Source organism: Hylobates moloch, unplaced genomic scaffold (genome assembly GCF_009828535.3).
Source record: "Hylobates moloch isolate HMO894 unplaced genomic scaffold, HMol_V3 SCAFFOLD_9, whole genome shotgun sequence".
Classification (NCBI taxonomy): Eukaryota; Metazoa; Chordata; class Mammalia; order Primates; family Hylobatidae; genus Hylobates; species Hylobates moloch.
The window spans coordinates 73261253-73282877 of NW_026652284.1; the positions used below are offsets into that span (position 1 = coordinate 73261253).

At 36.1% G+C, this 21625-nt stretch overlaps 1 protein-coding gene across 1 annotated transcript in view; it reads right to left on the reverse strand.

Moving 5' to 3' along the window:
- The window catches only part of LOC116812673 (putative uncharacterized protein LINC02906), a 32425-nt gene extending 17122 nt beyond the window's left edge, over window positions 1-15303 (reverse strand). Inside the window, exon 1 of the mRNA XM_032758470.1 lies at window positions 15184-15303. Coding sequence (XP_032614361.1) covers window positions 15184-15220 — 37 coding nt within the window. The 5' untranslated portion in view covers window positions 15221-15303. The remainder of the gene's footprint in view (window positions 1-15183) is intronic.
- Between the last annotated feature and the right edge of the window lie 6322 nt (window positions 15304-21625).

Consider the following 21625-nt stretch of genomic DNA (forward strand, 5'->3'; position numbering starts at 1 on the left):
CAAAAAAAAAAAAAAAGAGAAAAACAAAAAAGCAGTTACAGGGCAATATGAGACAATCAGTCATTAAATGAAAGATACAGACTTTTAAGTACTTTGGAAGTCAAGAAAAGGTGATATATGTATATAGCTGAGAGGACATATAGGGCTTAGGAAAGCACACAAGAGAGAAGGAGGCCAGAGGCCATCTGAGTTGAGAAGGCCGGATGAGGGTAAATATAAAGCCCAGGCCAAAAAGTGCAGTGAGCATGGATGGTTGCTGGACTGGTAGAAAAGGGAAATATGATTTGGAGTTGAAGACACCATTTTAAGGAAAACCTTAAAAGTTAAATGGAGGTGTTTTGTGTTTTGTTTTGAAAACAACACCAGGCTGTGATATTTTTAACATGATTAAGCAAGTCTGGGTTACATGCTTGCCCCTAAAGCTGAATGGGGAGGTCAGTCGCACTTTAACCAATTGTCCTGAGAGTGGAAAAGGGCCAGAATTGCCAGATTCACCAAATGAAGATACAAGTCGCCCAGTTAAACTTTAATTCAGATAAACAATTAATAATGTGTTAGTATAAGTATGTCCTCTGCAATATTTTGGACATATTTACATTAACGTATTATCTATTAATTTTGTGAACTCAGATTTAACTAGGAGTCCTATATTTTATCTGCAATTCTAAAGTGGGTGCTTCCGTTAAGGAAAATTGGGATGCTATCATACAAAGGGGAATAGATGCTCAGCAATCTAAAATGCAAAAATGCAAATATCTGCCAAGAATAGTCTAGGGAAGAAGCTAATAAATCTCTGTCCTTTTGAAACTCTACACATCTGAGGTATTGAAGACCCTCTTCAGTATAAACAAGTAACATGCTGACAACATGCCAATTTGCAATCCTAATTTTTAAAACATTTGGAGAGAACATGAATTATTCCAAAATTTGTCAAGACAATTTGTTCACTTACAAAGTTACTTTCTTCTTCCCCAATTATTAAACAGCTTTATTTCCATAAACCTGAATGCTCCAGGAGGTTTTAATGAAAATAAGTGGAACAATCTTCAAAATGTCCATCTAAGGAAAGAAATAATTCATGAAGTATTAAAGAATCAGAAGTGTGTCACCACTCAAAGATTCCTCAGGTAGAAGTTAGAAGAAAATCTGATTATTATGATCTCTTTTATCCAGATCTGATTCCTGATCTACAAAACAAAATTTTGTTTGGGCCATTCACATAGTTCAACTTGCAAAATTAAATTTCAAGTCCACATAATGATTGGAAAAATAGAAGGTTTACAAGTTGTGTGACTATAGCACACTTGAAAAATGTTCCATAACAAAGATATTTTGCAGAGGGACAAAATATGTCAAGTGAAATGAACTAAGTAATAAATATGTGCCCAACATGGTCATATATATAAATTCATATAGGAAATGTTTATTCCTACTTATGCCCTGTAGGAATCTAAACATGATTTTAAAGAGAGGCAATTTTACAAATTATAAATCATCCATTGCCGGCCCGAGCCAAAAAAAAAAAGTGCATTTTAACCAGACCCCACCCCAAGTCACCCCTGGCCCTGTTCCCAACATACACCTACACCTGTCCAAGCTGCTGTGTGCCCCTCAGGCATCGATAGAAATAACAAAAAGGAATGAAGCAGATGCCCCTCACGATATCAAGGCATCTATTTTTACCCTAAAAGAGTAGCCATGCTATTTGTGGTTGCTAGTTTTCTATATATCATCCTCCCCCTCTTTGCCTTCTCTTTCTCTTTCTTGCTTCTCACACCTGTGTTTGTGGAACAACCTTAAGATCTTTTTACAAAAGCAAAGCATAGCAGCTGGGGGTTGTTTGTTTCACATACCTTCTGGCAACTGCTGCTCCACAAATGTCCAATTCGCACTTCCGTCCTGCCTGTCTACAGGGAATATTCTGCTGTTCCTTGCCTTATTTGTGGACATTTCTTTGCTGCATGTGGGTGTATGTATGGAGGTGGAAGGGCAGATGATGTGCTCTTTGCATTCTGGGTTTAGCTATATCATCTGTGATAGACAACTTTCAGTGGTTCAGTGAACCCCCACCAGCCTTTCTAGCAAGAGAATAGATAGGTGCAGATTAGAAACAGTCATTTGCTACAAGGAAACAACCAACATCTTATTTGCATCTGTACATGTCAACAATGCAATTAGGACAAACTTTTGAGAGAATTAGATTGAAGTGGTAATTAAAGAATTGTGTTGTGAATTTTAATGTGATTGTCGAGAGGTAAATTATTTGATATTGTATTCATCCACTTTAGAAAAAATGCCGTGGAACCTTTCAATGAAATGTCTCTGAAAATATCACCAGTGCTAGGGATCTGATGAAGGCATAATTTGCTTATTTAAGATTCAAATAACTCAGAGCCTCATTATATTAAACTCCACCACAATGGTGAGTCTTCTTACAGTGTTGGGGTACAGGATGCACGATGGAATTTTTTCTGATGTGTTGAAATTGTAGTTTAGGCCCCCAAAGCTGAGGTCATTAGGAAAAAGTACTTCTACATTCTAAACAGCAGTACTAGGTAGCCCATGCTCATTTACTAAAAGTTAACAGAATCTGTATTAAATAATCAGTGTTCCTCTTCCCTGTCACCCATCTCCATTTAAAGAGAGTGAGAAGAGCCATTGAATTTGAGCATTATGGACATAACAGCTGTGTCATTTCCCCCTTATTCTAGCCAAACTAGAAGGAGTTAAGAGAACTCCCTTGAGACTGGGAGGATCTACATGAGGGGAGACAGGAAACTCCTTGCCTGGCTGGACCCTGCAGTTGCCACCATGAGCCAGGAAATAGATTTGGTGAGTGATTTGTGCCCCCAAGTGCAGAGGCTGGTGCTTGTTTTTGACCTGGTGAGCTCAGAAGGCCTGAGATTGGCTGAAGCTACCTATGCATGAAAGCAAGGGCTGCCACAAAGAGAATCTTGCACTTGTGCCAGCTGGCTTGGTGGAGTGTGCCTGTCACGTGGGCTCAGGTGCTTGTGATTGGACCCTGCACAAAAGGGAAGCCAGTAGGGATTAACAGGTATCAACAAGAGGTTAAAAAATGAGGCATGCCAAAACTCAGCCAGAGAACACATCACCCATATCAGGGCATAATGTGGTAAGGAGATTTCTATGTGTTTTAAGAGTATCTGAGGTTTGTTTTAATCAGACATGGTAAGACACAAAGACATGTAAATTGCTCTTATGAAGAAAAAAGTTTATTATACTCGCAGCTCCCTAGGAACAGGAAGCATAACAACTACATGGTGGGGAGGGTTGGTGGGGTGCACATGGAGAAGCACCGGGGTTGGTTAGGAGGCAGAGGGAGCTGAAGGAAATTCAAGCAAAAGCCTTTAGTGTAATGTCTGTGGAAAGGAACACAATGCAGGGTAAGCAGGACTGGCTAATTTAAATAATTTCAGAGGCTGCAGAGTGTAGGGGCTGTCCCTGGTTGTCTGGTACCTGGCCTTGGTGTGAGTAGGGCAGATGGGTAGTGGCCTGGGTTGTGAGAGCCCCATAAAGGAAGTGACTGGGTGTGGGCTCTGGATTAAGCAGTTTGCGTGTTCCTAAACCAAGGAGTTGCTCATCATCTCTAGGAATTGGCTAACCATGTAAGGGAAGGTCCCTCCAGGTTCAGGAAGGCCTCAGATGTCAATCAAAATACAGAAAATGAAAGACATGGGTAATACATTGTGGATGCCCTCCAAAGAACCCATGTCTGAGCCCAAAAAAAAAAAAAAGCTGGCATTTTGATGCCTGCCACAATGGGAGTAACAATAGTGAACCAATGTTAACGAAGAGATAACTAAAGCAGCACCAGGGACTAAACCTGGGAGGGACACACTCTTCCTCAAGTCATTCTCCTGACGGAGGAAAGATAACCAGAATGGCAGATATATGGCCAACCACCGTAAGGGAAAGTGGGGACTCTGCTTGAGAAATTGCATTTGAACAGTAATTTTCAAAATTACTTAGGCTGTTTATATAAAATCCTATGTACACCTTTCCAACCTTTACTCTACATGTTTAGTTTATTTAAAGGCTCATTGAGAATTAGCTATCATTCCAATTTTCCCAGTTTTCTACTTTTTAATTATCTTTATATAGCATTGGGTATATCTTGCAAAAATGTTTTCCTTTGGTAATGATATGAAAATGGTGCTTTTTTTCCTGAGCCTTTACCTATCTAGATATCCTTCTGTTGTCTTCACAAGCAAAAATTTCCCTGAGTTTTTAATTTAAATCAGAGCTGTTAATATGACTATGGACATGGCTGCATTTTTTCTGGAATTTGATTTTGCAGAGACAAAGGACTGGAGACTATTTCTAATGCTTATTATGTTTTAGATGATCTGCTTTTCTAACTTGATTCACATAGAGTTTTTTCTCTTTTTTTAATTAAAAAAAGTCCCTTTTATATCTTAAAGTGAATCAATGTTTATTGATTTGGTCTGATACACGATGGCATGTTTTGATCAGCTAGCTCATATTTTCTTTGTCAGGCAAATTTTCTTCTATCATAATTTTGATTGTTCCTTCTGTTTCCTCTGGTTTTTAATTAGAAAATTCTGTACTCTTAACCTCTCTGTCTTCCATGTCTACTTTCCTATCTTGTAACTTTTTAGTCTTTATCAGTTAGGAATGTGTTCAGACATTAATAACAGAATATATAGCAAAAGAGTGGATTAAACAAATAGGGCTGTATATTTCACACAACAAGAAGTCCAGAGACTGGCGGGTTATGCCCAGTGCAGCTGATAGATACAGGAGGCAGAGAAACGAGGGTCCCTGGAGAGTCTCCAATTCTCCCCACAAGTGTTTACATCAGACGTTTTTGTGCAAATGAGGGAACCTTCCCAGGGCCTTCTCTGGGCATGTGCGCAATGGACTGGGGATTCACCTGCACACTGGGAGAATAGGGTGGAGCCACTGAGAATTCACACCTTATGCAGTGGGGAAGAGTCTGGCCTCTTGGTATTCAATCTGTGAGGTAGGAGCCTGTTGGCAGGACCCCTTCTTTTTTGCTGAGAGCTTTCTTTTAATAAATTCCACTCTCCTCCCTTTTCAATATGTCTGCCTGCCTAATTTTTCCTGGTTGTTAGAAAAGAACCTAGATTTTAGCTGAACTAAAGAGCAAAAAATCCTGCATCACAATGACTATAAAATAACATCAGAATGTTAGGCTCATTCTATCTCTTTGCTCTGCCAGCCTTAGCATGCTGGCTCGTTGCCTCTTGGTTTTAAAATGGTTGCTGTAACTACAGGTATCATAACTATGTTCCGAATAGGAAATGGGGTGGGGAGAGCAGAAAGGTGAAGCAGGCCTTCTCCCAGTGAGGTTCTGCCTTTTTATTTGGCAAGGAGGTAGTTCAGGAACCAATTTTGTGCCTCACTGGCCAGAACTGGTCACATGCCACCCCCAGCTGGTCAGTGGCTGGGAAAGTGGGTGAAGGATGGGGTTGGTCAGCCAGCCAAGAGTGCCTGCTTGCAATGTCTTCTTGTTCTTCATCATCATCCTGGAAGAGACTCTCAAGTTGATTCATTACATAAATGAACCAGTTTTCTAAAGTCAATTCTGTTCATTTGCATTACCAATATGAATTTTAATTCTGTGATTTTTCTTTTTGGTTTCCATGGTTTTTAATTTTTATTATTATTATTACTTTGTTATTTCAAGCATCTGCCTTTTAAAATTTCATTCTGCATGTCAGCCTAACTTTTACAACCTAATTCTGATCTCTCCTTATGATTTTTTGTTGTTATTTTTCTATAGAGACTGTGAGTTTATCTGTCTTGTTGAAAACAAGAAGTCTATTTTTTATTTCCTGTAACAAACCATTTATAATGATGTAATTTCCTCTGAGACTTTGATATAATAATACTTCATTTTACTCAAGCCAAAACCTTTTTTCCCCAAAGATCCCATGTTATTGATTTGTATTTATTTTTAATTCCTCCTTGACTTAGGACGACTCTACACGTATAAACCCATGTATACTTTGTATTTGCCTTTGCCTGTGTTTCTAGCATCCACATTTAGATTCTCAGTCCCATTCTCATGTTTCATGTTGTGAATGAATTGATTATTTATTTTTCCATCCCCCAATCCAATTTCCACTGTTGATTAGCGTTTCCCTGTTGGTCTGAGGTAGGAACATCTATACCTTTGCTTCTCAGTTTTCAGGTGTGAGAAGAGTTTATGTTCAGTACAAGCAAGTAGAGCAATGCCTGAAGCATGGTTAGGTCTCAATATATATTACATCACCATCATCATTATTATTAGAGGAAAGATAAATTTTAACCCAATAATCACATACATTAATATAAAATCTTACAGTGAGATAAAAGAGATGAACATCATTTCATGAGAGCACAGAACAGAGGAACTTGATCTAGCCAGGTCCAAGACAGGAGAAAGAGGCTATGGCTGTGTCACAGAAGACTCCACTGAGGAAGTGATACTTGAGCTGAGAGAGACAGATAACGTGTCAATTGTGAATATTTTGTTTGCCAGTGGGTTTCTAACAGACTTAAACGAAAGGGCGCTGCTTGATTCAAGGAACTGAGAAGCAAGGTCTGTCTTCAAGCATGGCTAGATCCAGGTAAGTTGTCTCTCCATCTCCTGACTCTGCTATCCTCTGTGTTGGCTTAATTCTCTGAAAATACTCTTCATAATTCTCAGAAAGGCCAAAATCAGCTCCAGTCTCACTTCCTACCAGGTTTGCTACCCTAAGAAGAAGAAGGCTTCTCATTCCCAGTGATTCCAGCCTAAGTCCTAGAAATAAGTCCTACTTACCTAGATGGGTAACATGACCCCCTCTAAGTGAATTGCTGACACCAGAGGAATGGAATGCCTTGAATCACCACGTCTAGGCCCTGTGTCTTTACCTGGAATGAAAACTGATTGAGGAGGAGAAAAGGCAGAGAAGGTATTACCAAAAAGGTGACTGGATTCCGGACAGGCAAAACAACAGCCTATACTATACACAGGAATGAAAACTTCACACAGAAGAGCAAATAACAGGGTCCAGTCTTCATTTTCTTCCTGACTCTCTGTATCTCTCACTGCCTTCAGTACCTTAAGTATATTGTCTATTGAGGAATGTGATCTTTGAGTAGCTGTATAAAAAGAAACACCATATCTGGTCACTGAATGCCCTGAAGCAAATACAGTGTTTATAATTTGTGGATACCCTGTATCTCGAAAACAATCAAAGAGTGGGGTGAAGCCCTTCCTTTCATTGTACCTGCTCAGCTACCTGGTTCTATTTCAGAAATTAAATTATCTAAAGGACACCGATTAGGTTCAGAAAGTCAGCTCAAACAGACTTGAAAAGTGAAAGAGAAACTAATTAATTCTGTAACTAAAAAAATTCCTCCCAGACTCCAATAAATCACTGACTGTAAGCTTCAGTTTCTAATATTATGAGATTTCATTCTTTTTGTGCTATCATGAATTTTTAAATTGAGAGTTACAGAAGGCATTTTTCAGGAACTGGATATAATAGCCTGAAACCATTTTATCCCTGATGGTTGCACAAGATCTAGTAGCTAATTAGTCAACTCTTGGCGACCAACTGAGTGTAAGGGGTCACTGAAGTGATGTTTGCTTCTAAACTAGCATGATGCTAGCAGGACTGCTGCTTCACCTGGACTGGGTGGGGGGAGAGTTAATCATTGGATCAACAGCTAGGGTAAAGCAAGGCTTTTAATGCCTCCCTCACTCTAAAATTCTGTATCTCCATTATTCTATATTTAAGAGTATTTATAAAACAATACCAAGTAATTCAGCCTGTGGATAAATTATTTGATTTTCATTGTGACATTCTTTCTCCAGTTTGCCACTTCATTGGTAAGAAGAAATAATAATTCACAAGACAAAATAGTATTTGACACGGGAAATTATTAGGCAAACTGTTAGAAAAACTCAAGACAAATTAAAATTAACAGAGTTTAATTGAGCAAAAAACTATTAGCAAATCAGGCAGACCCCAGAACCAAAATAGGTTCAGAGCAGCTCTGGGGCTACCACATGGTCCAATGACAATTATAGACAGAATAAGGAAAGTGAAGTACAGAAAACAAAAGTGAGGTATACAGCTTAGTGCTTGCCTTATGTGAACACAGTTGGAACAGTGGGCTGCCTGTGGTTGGCTAAGACTCTACTACTTGTTACAAGACCAGGTAATAGTCTGTTTACACATCCAGTTAGGTCACAGTTCACTATGTGCGGAGAAACCTTTAGGCCAAATTTAAAATATGTAAGGAGACAGCTTTAGGCTAAACTTAACAAGACAACAAAAAATAGACTAAAATTTCTGTGAGTCACTGCAATTGCCAATTCTTCCAGAAGGCATTCCACCCAAGCTGATTCATTTTAAAACACAGATAACTCATCAGAAGATAGGTGTTGCAAAGACTTTCAAGCCCAAGGAACTGCTGAAGAGACTGCATCGAAGATCCAGCATCTATAGTGTACTTCATGGAATCCAGACTGTGCCAATTGACAGCAATAGAGAGGCCTCAGGGTAGGTATTAATGGTGAATGAGCATGTAGATATTAGATCCAAATGTCAGATCTCCATGAGGAGCAATGTGGAAATACCTTGCAAAAGGCAAATCTCTCCAGACAATCTGATTATTGTGAATATCTGCAGCATCTAGTCGGTGGAGGAACCTGTCCTCTTTTCATTTGCTCTTGGTGGAAGCAGCAGTAACAGCCTATGGTATCTTTTCTGTCCATCATGAGTTATAAAAGTACATTTGTAATACAAACAAAGGAGGCACACTAACACCTACCAGGAATAGGTATGAATACCTGCTGTGTGCTAGGTCCTGGCCAAAAGAGTATACATGATTATGCATTTAACAGTCACCAAAAATATTTTTGACAAATACCATGACACCTACTTCATAAAGAAAAAAACCTAAAAGCTCAGAGTATATAGTTAATTTGCCCTAAATAACATAGTAAACAGGTAGCAAGTATGAAAGGAAGGGGTATTGTTCATCTGAGAAGAACAGTGGAAAAATAACAATGTTATTAAAAAAACAGAACCAAGGAAACCGAGAACAAACATAGCTTAAAGTACGACTATGACACAGATTTAATGAGAAACTCACAGTGAACTAGAAGATTGAAGATTTACCCAGGTTTTAAAAATAATTTTTAATCAATTTATTTATTTATACTTTTGATATTGACTGTACATCGTTTAACCCTGAACATGGATGAGGAAAACAACAAGAATGTCACAAGGCCCAGGGGTCACTGTTGCTGAGTGTGGATACCACAGCTCCCGTACATGGCTACAGAGACACTGCATGTTCTCATATGTAACCCCATCAGACCACATTTTGTTTATCAATAGCAATATTCATGCTTCTAAAACATCACATGCCCACTCTGCCCAAGAAGCAAATATCTGATCCACAACTTAATGCAATAATTATTGAATCAGATATCCCTGGGAAGCAATTATTTTTAAATAGCCATAGCTATTTTGATTACATGGACATTTATGTTCTTTCTTTGCCACATTTGTCTTCAAAAGAGAGATGGTAGGATCAAAAGAAAAATGTAATATTGGTGTCATGAAAGCGTAAGAGAGATTTAACATTTCAGGAAATAGAGTGAGACCAGAATTATTTTAGCAACTTAGTCTTACGTGGAAGATATATAAAGATGCCACCATCATTGTGTTAATAATTGAACATAGGCCCCTTTTCCCCCATTTATCTTTTTCTTTGTCATGAGAAAGTAGTTTTACAAATTGCAAATATTATCAACATTGCTGGGACTTGCACTAGTCAGAAAACCTCACAGTGCCCCAGTTTTGGTGTTTTTCTTTTCTCTTTTTTCTTTCTACCTATAATATGAGTTTAATAGTGCTTTGTGATCTACAATCCCAGAGAATAACTTTTTGCATTATTCTAAACAGTAAGCTATGATGAAAAAATAGTTGAAAAGCTAACAAATTAGGTTTCCCATCTAATTTTTATTACAAAACTCTGTAACAGATTTTTAATTCCTGAAACCCACTCTGGGAATCCCCACAGGATCCCCCACATCATTATACCAGGCTTTCTGTACACCGTCATGTGCCCCATAACAACATTTTGGTCAAGGATGGACCACATATATGGCAGTAGTTTCATAAGATTAGAATGGAGCTGAAAAATTCCTCTTGCCTAGTGACATCATAGTTGTCATCACATAGCAGCACAATACATTATTACAAAAACCTACGATAAAAAAAGAAACAGATCAAGCAAACCACCATGGATGTATTTTTTAAAAGAGTGACACCTCCTCAAGAAGAGCCTCAGGCAGGTCCTTCAGGAGTTTTTCCAGAAGAAAGCATTGTTATCACAGGAGATGACAGCTCCGTGCATGGTATTGCCCCTGAAGACCTTCCAGTGGGACAAGATGTGGAGGTGGAGGACAGTGATATTGGTGATCCTGATTCTAATGTGTGCATGTGTGTTAACTTTTAACAAGAAAAGTTTAAAATTTTAAGAAAAAAATTAAAAATAGAAAAAAGTTTGTAGAATAAGGATACGAAGAAAATTTGTCTGCAACTGTACAGTGCGTGTTTTAAGCTGTGTTATTACAAAAGAGTCAAAAAGTTTCTTAAAATTTAAGTTTATAAAGTTAAAAAGTTAAGCTAGGTTAATTTATTATTGAAGAGATAATTTTTTTAAATCTGCCTCTTGATTCCAAGATTTTTTGCCTCAGTCCAATCGGGGACTACAGGCATCCACCATGCCACTAATTTTGTATTTTATGTTGGCCAGGATAGTCTTGATCTCTTGACCTTGTGATCTGCCCACCTCAGCCTCCCAAAGTGCTGGTATTACAGGCATGAGTCACCACACCTAGTCTTTAAAAATAAATTTAGTGTCACCTAAGTGTACAGTGTTTACCAAGTCTATAGTAATGTATAGTTATGTCCTAGGCCTTCACAGTCACTCAACAACAGCAACTCTCAGTCCTGCAAGCTCCATTCATAGTAAGTGCTCTGTACAGGTATACCATATTTTTATCTTTAATATCTTAATTTTACTGTACCTTTTCTAAGTTTAGGTATGCTTAGATACACATTTGCTTCCCATTGTGTTACGATTGCCTACAGTATTCAGCACAGTAATATGCTATACCTGTTTGTAACCTAGGAGCCATAGGCCATACCATGTAGCCTAGGAGTGTAGTAGCCCATACCATGTAGGTTTGTGAAGTACACTCCATGATGTCCGCACAACTACAAAATCGCCTAATGATGCATTTCTCAGAATGTGTCCCCATAATTAAGCAATATATGACTGTATGTCTTATTTCCTCTTCTTCTTTCTTTTCAATTACACTTTATTTCTCATCACTTCCTTTGCCCCTCAATATATCTTTCATATTTCTCTTTCTCTACTTTCATACTATTTTCCCTCCCTTTTATTCTTCCACCATTCACCCTTCACTGCTACTCTGGAGAACAAACCATTACATGTAATTTACACATAATTTGTCAATATTTATAATACTGGCTTTCTGAATAAGCCTCTGGTTCTTATTTTTATTTAATATTAAATGAGTTGTAAATCTTGTATTCTCTACAAAACAAAATGAAAAAACCCAGTACCAACTACAATTTTCTCTCCATTTGAAATTTCCCCCCTTACTTTTGATTCTCTGTGCTTAGATATTAAGAATATTTCAATTTACACCATAATTTAAATTATACTGTAAGTCACCATGTAATGAAACTCTTGGTAACATAAATTAACAGAGTATTTATTTAATATATGTATTGAGATTTAACAATACTTGATGCATTAAGGTTAATTTTTCAAAATATGTTAAATTTTAAACTCATGTTTTAATGAAAAAATTATATTAAATGCATTTTGTATGCTATTAAATAATTATCAGTCTGGTTTTTGCTTTTTAAGTAATATATATTGCTATAATATATATTTTATATCTAGAAACTGATATATATCTACACACACATGTGTGTATGCATATATACATATATATTTCTAGATATCTATAAATCTAGAAAGTCTATATATGTATAGATTTAAAACATCATGTGGTATTTCACTTTAAGTAAAAACTAATCTCTAATATTTTACAGTAGTAATTTTGGTATATATAGAGTTCACATACTCATGACTAATATAATTTTTTATTACAAACAAGTCATTAATATGATATATCTTACACATTTTGACATTTATCGTAATCCTGTTTTATGCAAAACACAGTTTGAGAAGTACTGTTGAAAGAATTATTACTTTTTACTTCCAGTATTTCATGCTAACTCACGAATTAAATCAAATCGTTAGTTAATTCAGGTATATAAAATTTGATAAGAGTGAGTCCCACTTTGGGCAGTAAATTCTCACATGTGACGTACTCTTTGGAAAGCTTGGCTTACAGCCTCCTCACTTCGTGTAGATTGTGTGGTCTGGATTTTTAGTATTCCAGCCTTCAGTGGATCCAAGGGTGTGCTTCCTTTTCTGCTGCTCTCCATCCAGCAGGGAAGGAAGGAATACTGTAGAAATGGCAGTGCCTACCCTCCTGCAACTGGTTCCTGACTGCCTACATGCCTGTGGGAGCTGTTTCCGCAGCCAACTTTGTCACTTTCTTCCTTATTCTGCTCCCTTCCACATTCCTTCCATCATGTCCCTTTTCTGTTACCAACAACCGTGTTACCTTAGATAGATCCATAACCTGCTCCAGCTTCATTCATCCCCCACCTGTCTATAGTAACTGTAGGAGTTAACACAAATGGGAAGCGAAGGACACGCCAGTTACTGAGTGAGGTGCTTCATAAATCTATGAGGTAGGCACTTTTAGTATCATTTTATAAATAATAACACTAAGCCTTAGGATGGCCTAGAGTCATATGGATTCAGCCCCAGAAACAAGATTTCTAAATTAGTTTCTTAACTGAATCCTTCACTGTAATCAACTAAGTACATTGCTTCTTACCAAAAAGAATGTTTGTCATAATAATAATGAGTAGAAAAATGGTTGTGAAAGGTTTTTGAATACTATAAAATATTCTATCAATGCAGAGTAGAAGAAAATGCTAATTTATAGTTTTCAAGCCTTTTTATATCACCTTATTTAACTTACTGTTAGGAAAATGTGCTGATTGTTCTAATAATCGGTTAATTGAGAACATTCTGTATAAACCACACATGGGCTATCAATTTCAAAGAGTTACAAAAAAAAGTTTACTCCGTCTCAGGGCTACTTTAATATGGTTTTCTCTGTCTTCAGTGGGCAGAGAAGACCTTACAAGAATATCATAAGCTTGGAATCTGCCTAACTATATTATTGTACAATAAGCACACATTAATTAAGCAGTACTAATAATCAACATGAAAGAATAAAAACAAGCTTTTACTATTAAGGCATTACTATTGATTTTTATAAACACCAAAATAATATCCCTCCTAGGCCCATTACACAGACAATAATAACCATTCATTTAATTAATACTGACTCACAGTAAAAAATTCAGAGTACTTATAACACCCACATTAATATCAAGAAGGTTCATTAGAACTAATACTACAATAAATATAAAATGAATTAGTAATGATTACACCATTATTTTAAGGCATTCTTATTTGTACTTTTGTATTTACTTTAATCACCATCACTCTAAATGGCAATGAACAAAAGCCAGGCTGGGCATATTTATGTAGAAATAATGAGGCATATAAATGCAACTCAGTGAAAGCCATGCACATCTTATCTGCATTTGTTCATTAACAACCCATTTGTGTGGAAGGTTACTAAAAAAGACATACTCTTTATAACATTTGTGAGGAAAATTAAAATAATCCTGCAATTGGTCCTCCTCTTTGGTTTGAAATTGTTCCTTCTGAATATCTACCTTCTGATTCAAGATGCTAGCAGAGTACCTGGCACATAGTAGGAAGATCATAAATATTTGTTAAATAATGTCCATGCCTCCATGTTACATTCTCGTCTGGAAGGACTGCTGGCTACACTTGAGTATGTTCAATTTTAACTTTGATTTCAAAGAATCTGTTGATGATTGTCTACATTTACAATCAATGTTGGACAGATTTTATTTACTAGGGGGTAAAAGGCAAAAGGAGAGAAACCTCTCTATTTCTGCCAGCTAACCAAAGTGGGGCAAAGAATGTAATAAATAACTCTTTCTTTCAGAATGGGTCAGTAGGGAGGAAAATTAAAGAAAAATCTAAAAAGGTCTATTTTATATTCTCTCTTCCAATTCCTTCTTTCTTTTTTTTTTTTTTTTTGAGATGGAGTCTCGCCCTGTCACCCAGCCTGGAGTGCAGTGGTGCAATCTCGGCTCACTGCAAGCTCCATCTCCCAGGTTCACACAATTCTCCTGCCTCAGCCTCCCGAGTAGCTGGGACTACAGGCGCCCGCCACCATGCCCAGCTAATTTTTTGTATTTTTAGTAGAGACATGGTTTCGCCATGTTAGCTAGTATGGTCTCGATCTCCTGACCTCGTGATCCGCCTGCCTCAGCCTCCCAAAGTGCTAGGATTACAGGCGTGAGCTACCACACCCAGCCCTCTCTTCTGATCATTATCTTTTAGGATGTCAGGAAGCTGATTGTTTCAATTACTCTGGTAAAAGAAGTCAAAGGGGAAAAGAAACAACAAAACTCTCCTCTCTTCCTTTTACACCCTTGCTAATGACAAAACATTTCCACATGGGCTCTTACAGAATCTTAAGTCCTGATTACATCTGAATTAGAGCTGAATGGATAACATAGTTAAGTTGCTATTATTTTAAAAAGTTACTTGTAGGCCGGGCGCGGTGGCTCACGCTTGTAATCCCAGCACTTTGGGAGGCCGAGGCGGGCGGATCACGAGGTCAGGAGATCGAGACCACGGTGAAACCCGTCTTTACTAAAAGAGGCAGGAAAAGGCTGAACCGGGGGCGGATTCAATGACAAAAATCCCACGGCACTCACCTGGTGACAGACAAACTCTCTCATACTTGTATTTGCTCGTAAGTACTGGGTAGTCAGAAACCTGCCATTTTATGAATATTGACAATGTGATAAAGGGACAATTCCTCCAAAATAAGTCACAGAGTCCTGAGCATCTTGGAGGGGAAAATGTGGGTGTTTTTGGTGGGTAGAAAACGGATACTTCTCTTTGGAGCTCTGGTTCTCTTTGGAGTTCGCATGCTGCTGGATGAGTGCTGTCAAAGTCCTGGCCCATGCTTGCTTGCCCTCTAAATCCTCTGCCCTAGCTTCTTGTTGCTTTGATTTTATGTTCTCTCTACTCACATGACTATTTGTCCAGCACAGAAGCTAAGGATTTGCTAACTGTGAAGAAAAAGTTTATGTGTTTCACGACACTGAAAGCTTTGAAACCACAGAAGCAGTGAGTAAGCTAACATTTATTCTAAAGATAAACATGAAATCCAGGGAAAGAAACAAAGCACAATTTATTATCCTATTGATCACTAAGAGACTAATGTCTTTTCCTTTCCTAAAGACATTTATCCAATAAGCTTTGTACACACCACAGCAACAATCTGTAACCCATTACAGAAGTGTCACTAACATAGTGTTAATTACCACAGTATGTGACTTGGAAATGGTATCTTGAGTAAAGTGGGATATTTGGTCCACAGCCCAACATCAGGGTCTTTTTTGTCTCCAGCTTGAGACCATTCTCCACCTCTGGGTCAAGAAATAGGATATTCTAAGGAGTGAAGAAGTAGGTTCCTGATGTTTCTTCCTTTCCTTTCTCAGTTTATACCTCCAGGTCAACACTCTCATCTGATCTCAGAAGAATTCATCATTTTTTGAGGACCTACTTTGTGCTAGGAACTTTATGTAAATTTGTTCTTTTAGTCTTTATCACTCTATAATATGTTAGTGTACTCATTTATAGGTGTAATTCTATGTATATAACTCAATAAACTGATAATACAAAGAGAACTTTTAAATTGGTATGCCCACCTCACCAAAGCTCTTTTTATTTAGTCATGAAATTTCATAACTAAAGGAAGTTCACAAATTGAAGACTAAAGATTAAATAACACAGGTAATAAATAACACACAGCATTACCATTAATTGCATGGAGCCACCTTTGCAGCCACTCCTGTGGGAAGTTATTTGTAATTACATTGTATGCTAGACCCGTATGTGAAGTAAATAGACTTTTTCTCACCACCCTTGTCAAAAATATTTTATTTAACACCAGGTCTAAATACAGACTATTTTGCTAGGTACTAGAGAAGTTTTAAGGCTTTTGTCTAATATGTGAGAACACAAGTCTTTCTCTCTCATTTTAGATCAAGCTATTACCTCTCTTCAATTTGCATGTTAGCTTTTAAGAGCACTCTTGGAAATCATAAAAGTACCCAGGCACTCTGCCACCATCTACTTTGGTCTGTAGCATGATGGAAAGGAGGGTGAGAATAAGGAAAGTGGATAGATGAGAATTGAAATAGATGATGCTCTATTCTAAATAAATTAGGGAGAAAGATAATGTAAGAAGAAATTTTAAAAAGTGAAAGGTTAATACTGATAATAATAATAATATCTAATCTGTCAGAGTTTACTATGCAGACACAGTGCTAAATGAGTTACACACATTATTCATTTAAATCCTCAGGATAATCCCTTCATTTAGGTACTATTATGATCCCCAAATTGCTAATGAGACAGCTGAGGTTTAAAAAAAGTTAGTATCTAATCCAAACTAGCTAGTAGATGACATCTGGATTCCAACCCAGAATGCTTGCACCAGTGCTTGCACCTCTAATCATCATGTGTCAGGAAGCAGAAGGAGATGAAGAGAACCAGCCATTACTTCATGGAAAGAGCAAATATAAGCCTGTGCTCCTAATGTCACTGGCATACTACAGAATTAGGAGCCAGTATTCAGGAGGGGGCCTATCCAGGCAACTGTCCCATTTGTTGTTTTTGCAGTCATGTTGATTGTCTCTCCCTCTCTCTCTCAGGTTAAATATTCATATTAGCGGAGAAAGAATGGACTAGACAATAAACGGTTTTGGAGCAAAAGAAAAAATTAGCCAACTTCTTATCGAAGTATAGCATGCATACAGAAAAGCAAAGATTAGATGTTTAGTTCAATGAGTTTTCACAAAGTGAACATACCCCTGCGTAACAATTCCCATGGAATACCAGAGACACCAAGAAACAAAACTTAGCTAGTCCTCTAGCAGTCACTCTCATCCCAATCACGAATGCCCTTAAGGTGTAACCACTAATCTGATTTTAAAACTATGAATTAGTTTTGCTGTTTTTAGATTTTATATAAATAGAACTGCATGTTGTAAATATTTTATGTTGGCTGGGTGTGATGGCTCACGCCTATAATCCCAGCACTTTGGGAGGCCAAGGTAGGAGGATCATCTGAGGTTAGGAGTTCGAGACCAGCCTGGCCAACATGGAGAAACCCTGTCTCTACTAAAAATACAAAATTATCCGGGCATGGTGGAGCATGCCTGTAATCCCAGCTACTCCAGAAGCTGAGGCAGGAGAATCACTTGAACCCGGGAGGCAGGGGTTGCGGTGAGCCGAGATTGTGCCATGCACTTCAGCCTGGGCAACAAAAGTGAAACTCTGCCTCAAAAAAAAAAAAAAATGTACGTTTCATTCCTTTTATTTAACATTTTGTCTGAAAGCATGAATATATGCTGTAGCAACTAGCAATAGTTTATTCTCTTTGATGTGTAGGAGATGTTGCATAGATAAATTGTAATTGATTTATCCAATACACTGTTGATGAATATTGGGATTCTTTACAATGTTCAGTGTAGACTAGAGAGAAATCCTAGACTTTAGAAATCCAAGGTAGGCAATTTGCTAGGAAATGAAGCCAGAATTCTAAAAAACATAAGCTAATTGCACAGAAGAAACAGCAGAAATTTGCCTGTCTAGGCCTTGACAATGGGCGATGAAAAATATAAATATAGTCCCTGAGTATTTGTAAACACAAGTTGGATGTCTCTTCACAATCAAAATTCACAGTACCTGAGTAGTCCTTTTCTAGGGGAACACAACTTCAATCCAGAATGAAAGTGTTTCCACAGATGATAAGTTCTAAGGAACATGAGCTTATAGTTAAGAGTGATAAAACCACCCAAGGAAATGAAGTCCCATGAGAGAGTGTCTGCAGACAGTTACTCTTTCCTATCCTTAATATTTAAAAATATGAAAGAGAAATCACAGATAGGAACATATGAGAACACTATTTTTCAAAAGACCACACAAATTTGAAAAAGTATCCAAATAGAATGTTATAAATTGAACAGACGAAAGTAAGGATTTAAAATTCAATGAACAGTTTGAAAACAAGACTGGACAGAAGAGATTATTTGTAAAGTAGAATATTAACCCAGCCATTACCCAGGCTATAACCTAGCAAAAGAAAGAAATGGGAAATATTAAAGCAAGATTAAAAGACATAGAGAATAAAAGGAGAAGTTTTAACATATCTAGTTGGTGTTTTAGGAGAGGACATTTGTGGAAATTGCTAAAAGGAAATATTCAAAATACAAATTTTTATGAACTGTTGAGAGAGAACAATTTTACAATTCAGAAGCCCAACATATTCTGACAGGAAAAATAAAGCAATCAAGCCCTAGACCCATTATAGTGACAAAGCAAAGACAAAGTTGGAGAAAAATAATTTTCTATAAAGGATGGCAATTAGACTGACAGCTGACATCCTGACCTCAATAATAGAAGTCAGAACACAGTGGGATAATATTTTCAATATACTGAGAGATAGTGGTATATTTGAGTTTTTATACTCTGAAAATCTTTTAGAACATAGGTTAAATAAAAATATTTTCTGAAAAATAACTGAGTTTACCACTAACAGACTCTCATTAAAGCAAATTTTAAATAATGTATTTTGGGCTCAGGGAATTTATCCCAAATATAAAATATAATATACAAAAGGTATGGGAAGAAAAGGTGTGTATAAATTAAAATTTGAGTGAATCTAAATAAATACTGATTGCATACAGCATTTATAATCATGTAATGGATGCTCAAAATTAAGGAACTGTAAAATTATTGCACTGTTTAAGTAAGGATAAAAGCTTCAATTTATTTAAATATATTTACGTTAAAATATGTAGATTTGTGATCGAAGAAGTAGTATAGAAAAATTCACTTTTAAACTAGAAAAAATAAACTTTATATATATTATATTTATATTTAGATTATGTATTTATATTATGGTCAGATACATATCTGAAAAATAATGCTGATCAATTGATTTCAATGATCATCATATATAAAATTATAAAAATTATATTGAAAGACATTAAAAAATTTTAAATTAATACTATATGGATAGAATTTTAAATTTGATTTATAGATTTAAAACAATTGCAGTAAAAACTATAAGAATTTTGGCTAAAATTTGTTAAAACAATTATAAAATAGTGCAGGTAAGAAAGTCAGGAATGGACAAGTCACTATTGTAGAAAAATCAGATAAAGAATCAATCCTATCAGTTAAGACTTTTTATGAGGCCATAGTAATTAAGACAGTGTGGCATTTATTCAGATTGATAAATATAGCAAATAAATAAAATACTGAGCTCAGTAACAGACCCACTTAAATATGAAAATCTTAAGTGTGGAATTTGAACTGCAAATCTATAAAGAAAAGAGTACTCAAAAAAGTGGTAAGAAATATACAAATTAAATCTGTAACTAATATATAACTAAAACTCAGCATCAGATATATTAAGGATATGAATATTTCAGAAAGAAACAAGTGTTTTATGATATTGGGGTAGGAGAGCAGATCATTGTAAATTAGAAAAGAAAATATCAAAACTTTAGACTGCATGAAAAAATAACTTCTGCTAACCATAAAAAGAATGAAAGAGTATGCCACAAATGACTGGAAGATATTTCTGGCAATTTTAACCTATAAAGGATTAATAGCTAGAGAATACAAAGACCACTATAAATTAATAGTATATATTTTTAAAAGGCAAACATGCTCAACCAAATAAACAAGAAAAAATATGAGCAAGCATTTTATAAGAGAAGAAAAAAATGATCCGTTTATATTTTAAAAGATTCCAACCTTGTTAGTTATCATGACAATGTAAATTATAACCACAAAGAGATTCAATTTCCCACAAATCAGATTGGCAGGATTAAGGCAGGCAGTACCACATGTTACCAACAATGCAGATTAATGGTACATCTGAAACACAGCTGGAGGAAATGCATATTGGTAAAAGCCACATTAAAGCATTTGACATTTTCAGTAAATATTATCATGCACATCTCCTAAAGCTCAGCAATTCACTCAGGCAGAATTAACTTCCAGAGAAATTCTTACAAATGCACACTAAAACATGTTCAAGAACGTTCATAACAGCATTATTTGTTCATTGCTAAAAGTTGAGAACCAGCCTGGTTGTCCATTAACCATGTATAAATAAATTGAAATATTCTTACAATACAGTATTATACAGTGATGAGTATATAGTATATAGTATGATCCATAAATAAATAAATAAAATGAATGTATCTCAAAACATAGTGTTATAGAAGAATGACTATATATATAATGATCTCGTTTTTATAAGACTAAAAAATAGACAAATTTAAGTAGTATTTTATTTTTGATACATAAATACATGAAGATTTCATAAAGCAAAGCAAGGGAGAAAGAGGTCAAAGAATGAACAATGAGGTAGCAAGGCAGAAAAAAAGTTAGGGAGTGGGACATCAAAATCTCTGGGAGCATTCCGTTTCATAAGCTATGTGTCAAGGACCTAGATATTAGCTTTGCTTTTCTTTAAATCGTGTATATGAATTGTACACACTTTTTTTCTACTTTAGGATTTAAGAAAATGATTTTGTGCCAGTACAGCAACAGAAGAGAAATGAAAATAAGAATTACGAGTGAATCAACCCTATGTACATGTAAGAAACATTGCGAAATTACCAATGATTAACCTAATCATTGGCAAATGATTAGGTTAGTCATTGGCAAAGAAGAATTTCAACAGACTTCTTCATCCACAGATAATTATCCACAGACAATTAATTTATGAGAGATTTTAACTTCCTTTTTTATTGTTTTTAGATGACTTTATTGTACTTTAAAAATAATTCATGCTTATTATTTAAAATTCAAACAATACTATGATCTACAAATTGTTAACTAAAAAAGTAGTTATGCAAAATGTTATCATCCCAAAATAACAACTGTTAACATGGGATGATCTTATGTACTGAGGGAATAATGAGAAATTAGGACATAAAATTATATATACTGCTTTTAAGTTAAAAAGCATTTAAAGTTAATTTTAAGTAAGTTTGACCAAAACATGAAGCTAAAATGAAAAAGGAATGCTGAAATGCCTCTTCAATATTCTCATCTCATTCTATAGTTTTATCATTTGATCTTTAAACTCCCCCTGTATTTTCATAGGATGAAGCATATTGTGTTTCTTTTACTTTTCTTCATAACAAATATTCTAACATTTCAGAGGCTTATGCCATTAATTTTCTTTCTCATGTTCAACATGAGAAAACATAATGACTTTAAAAGTAATTGATATAGTTTG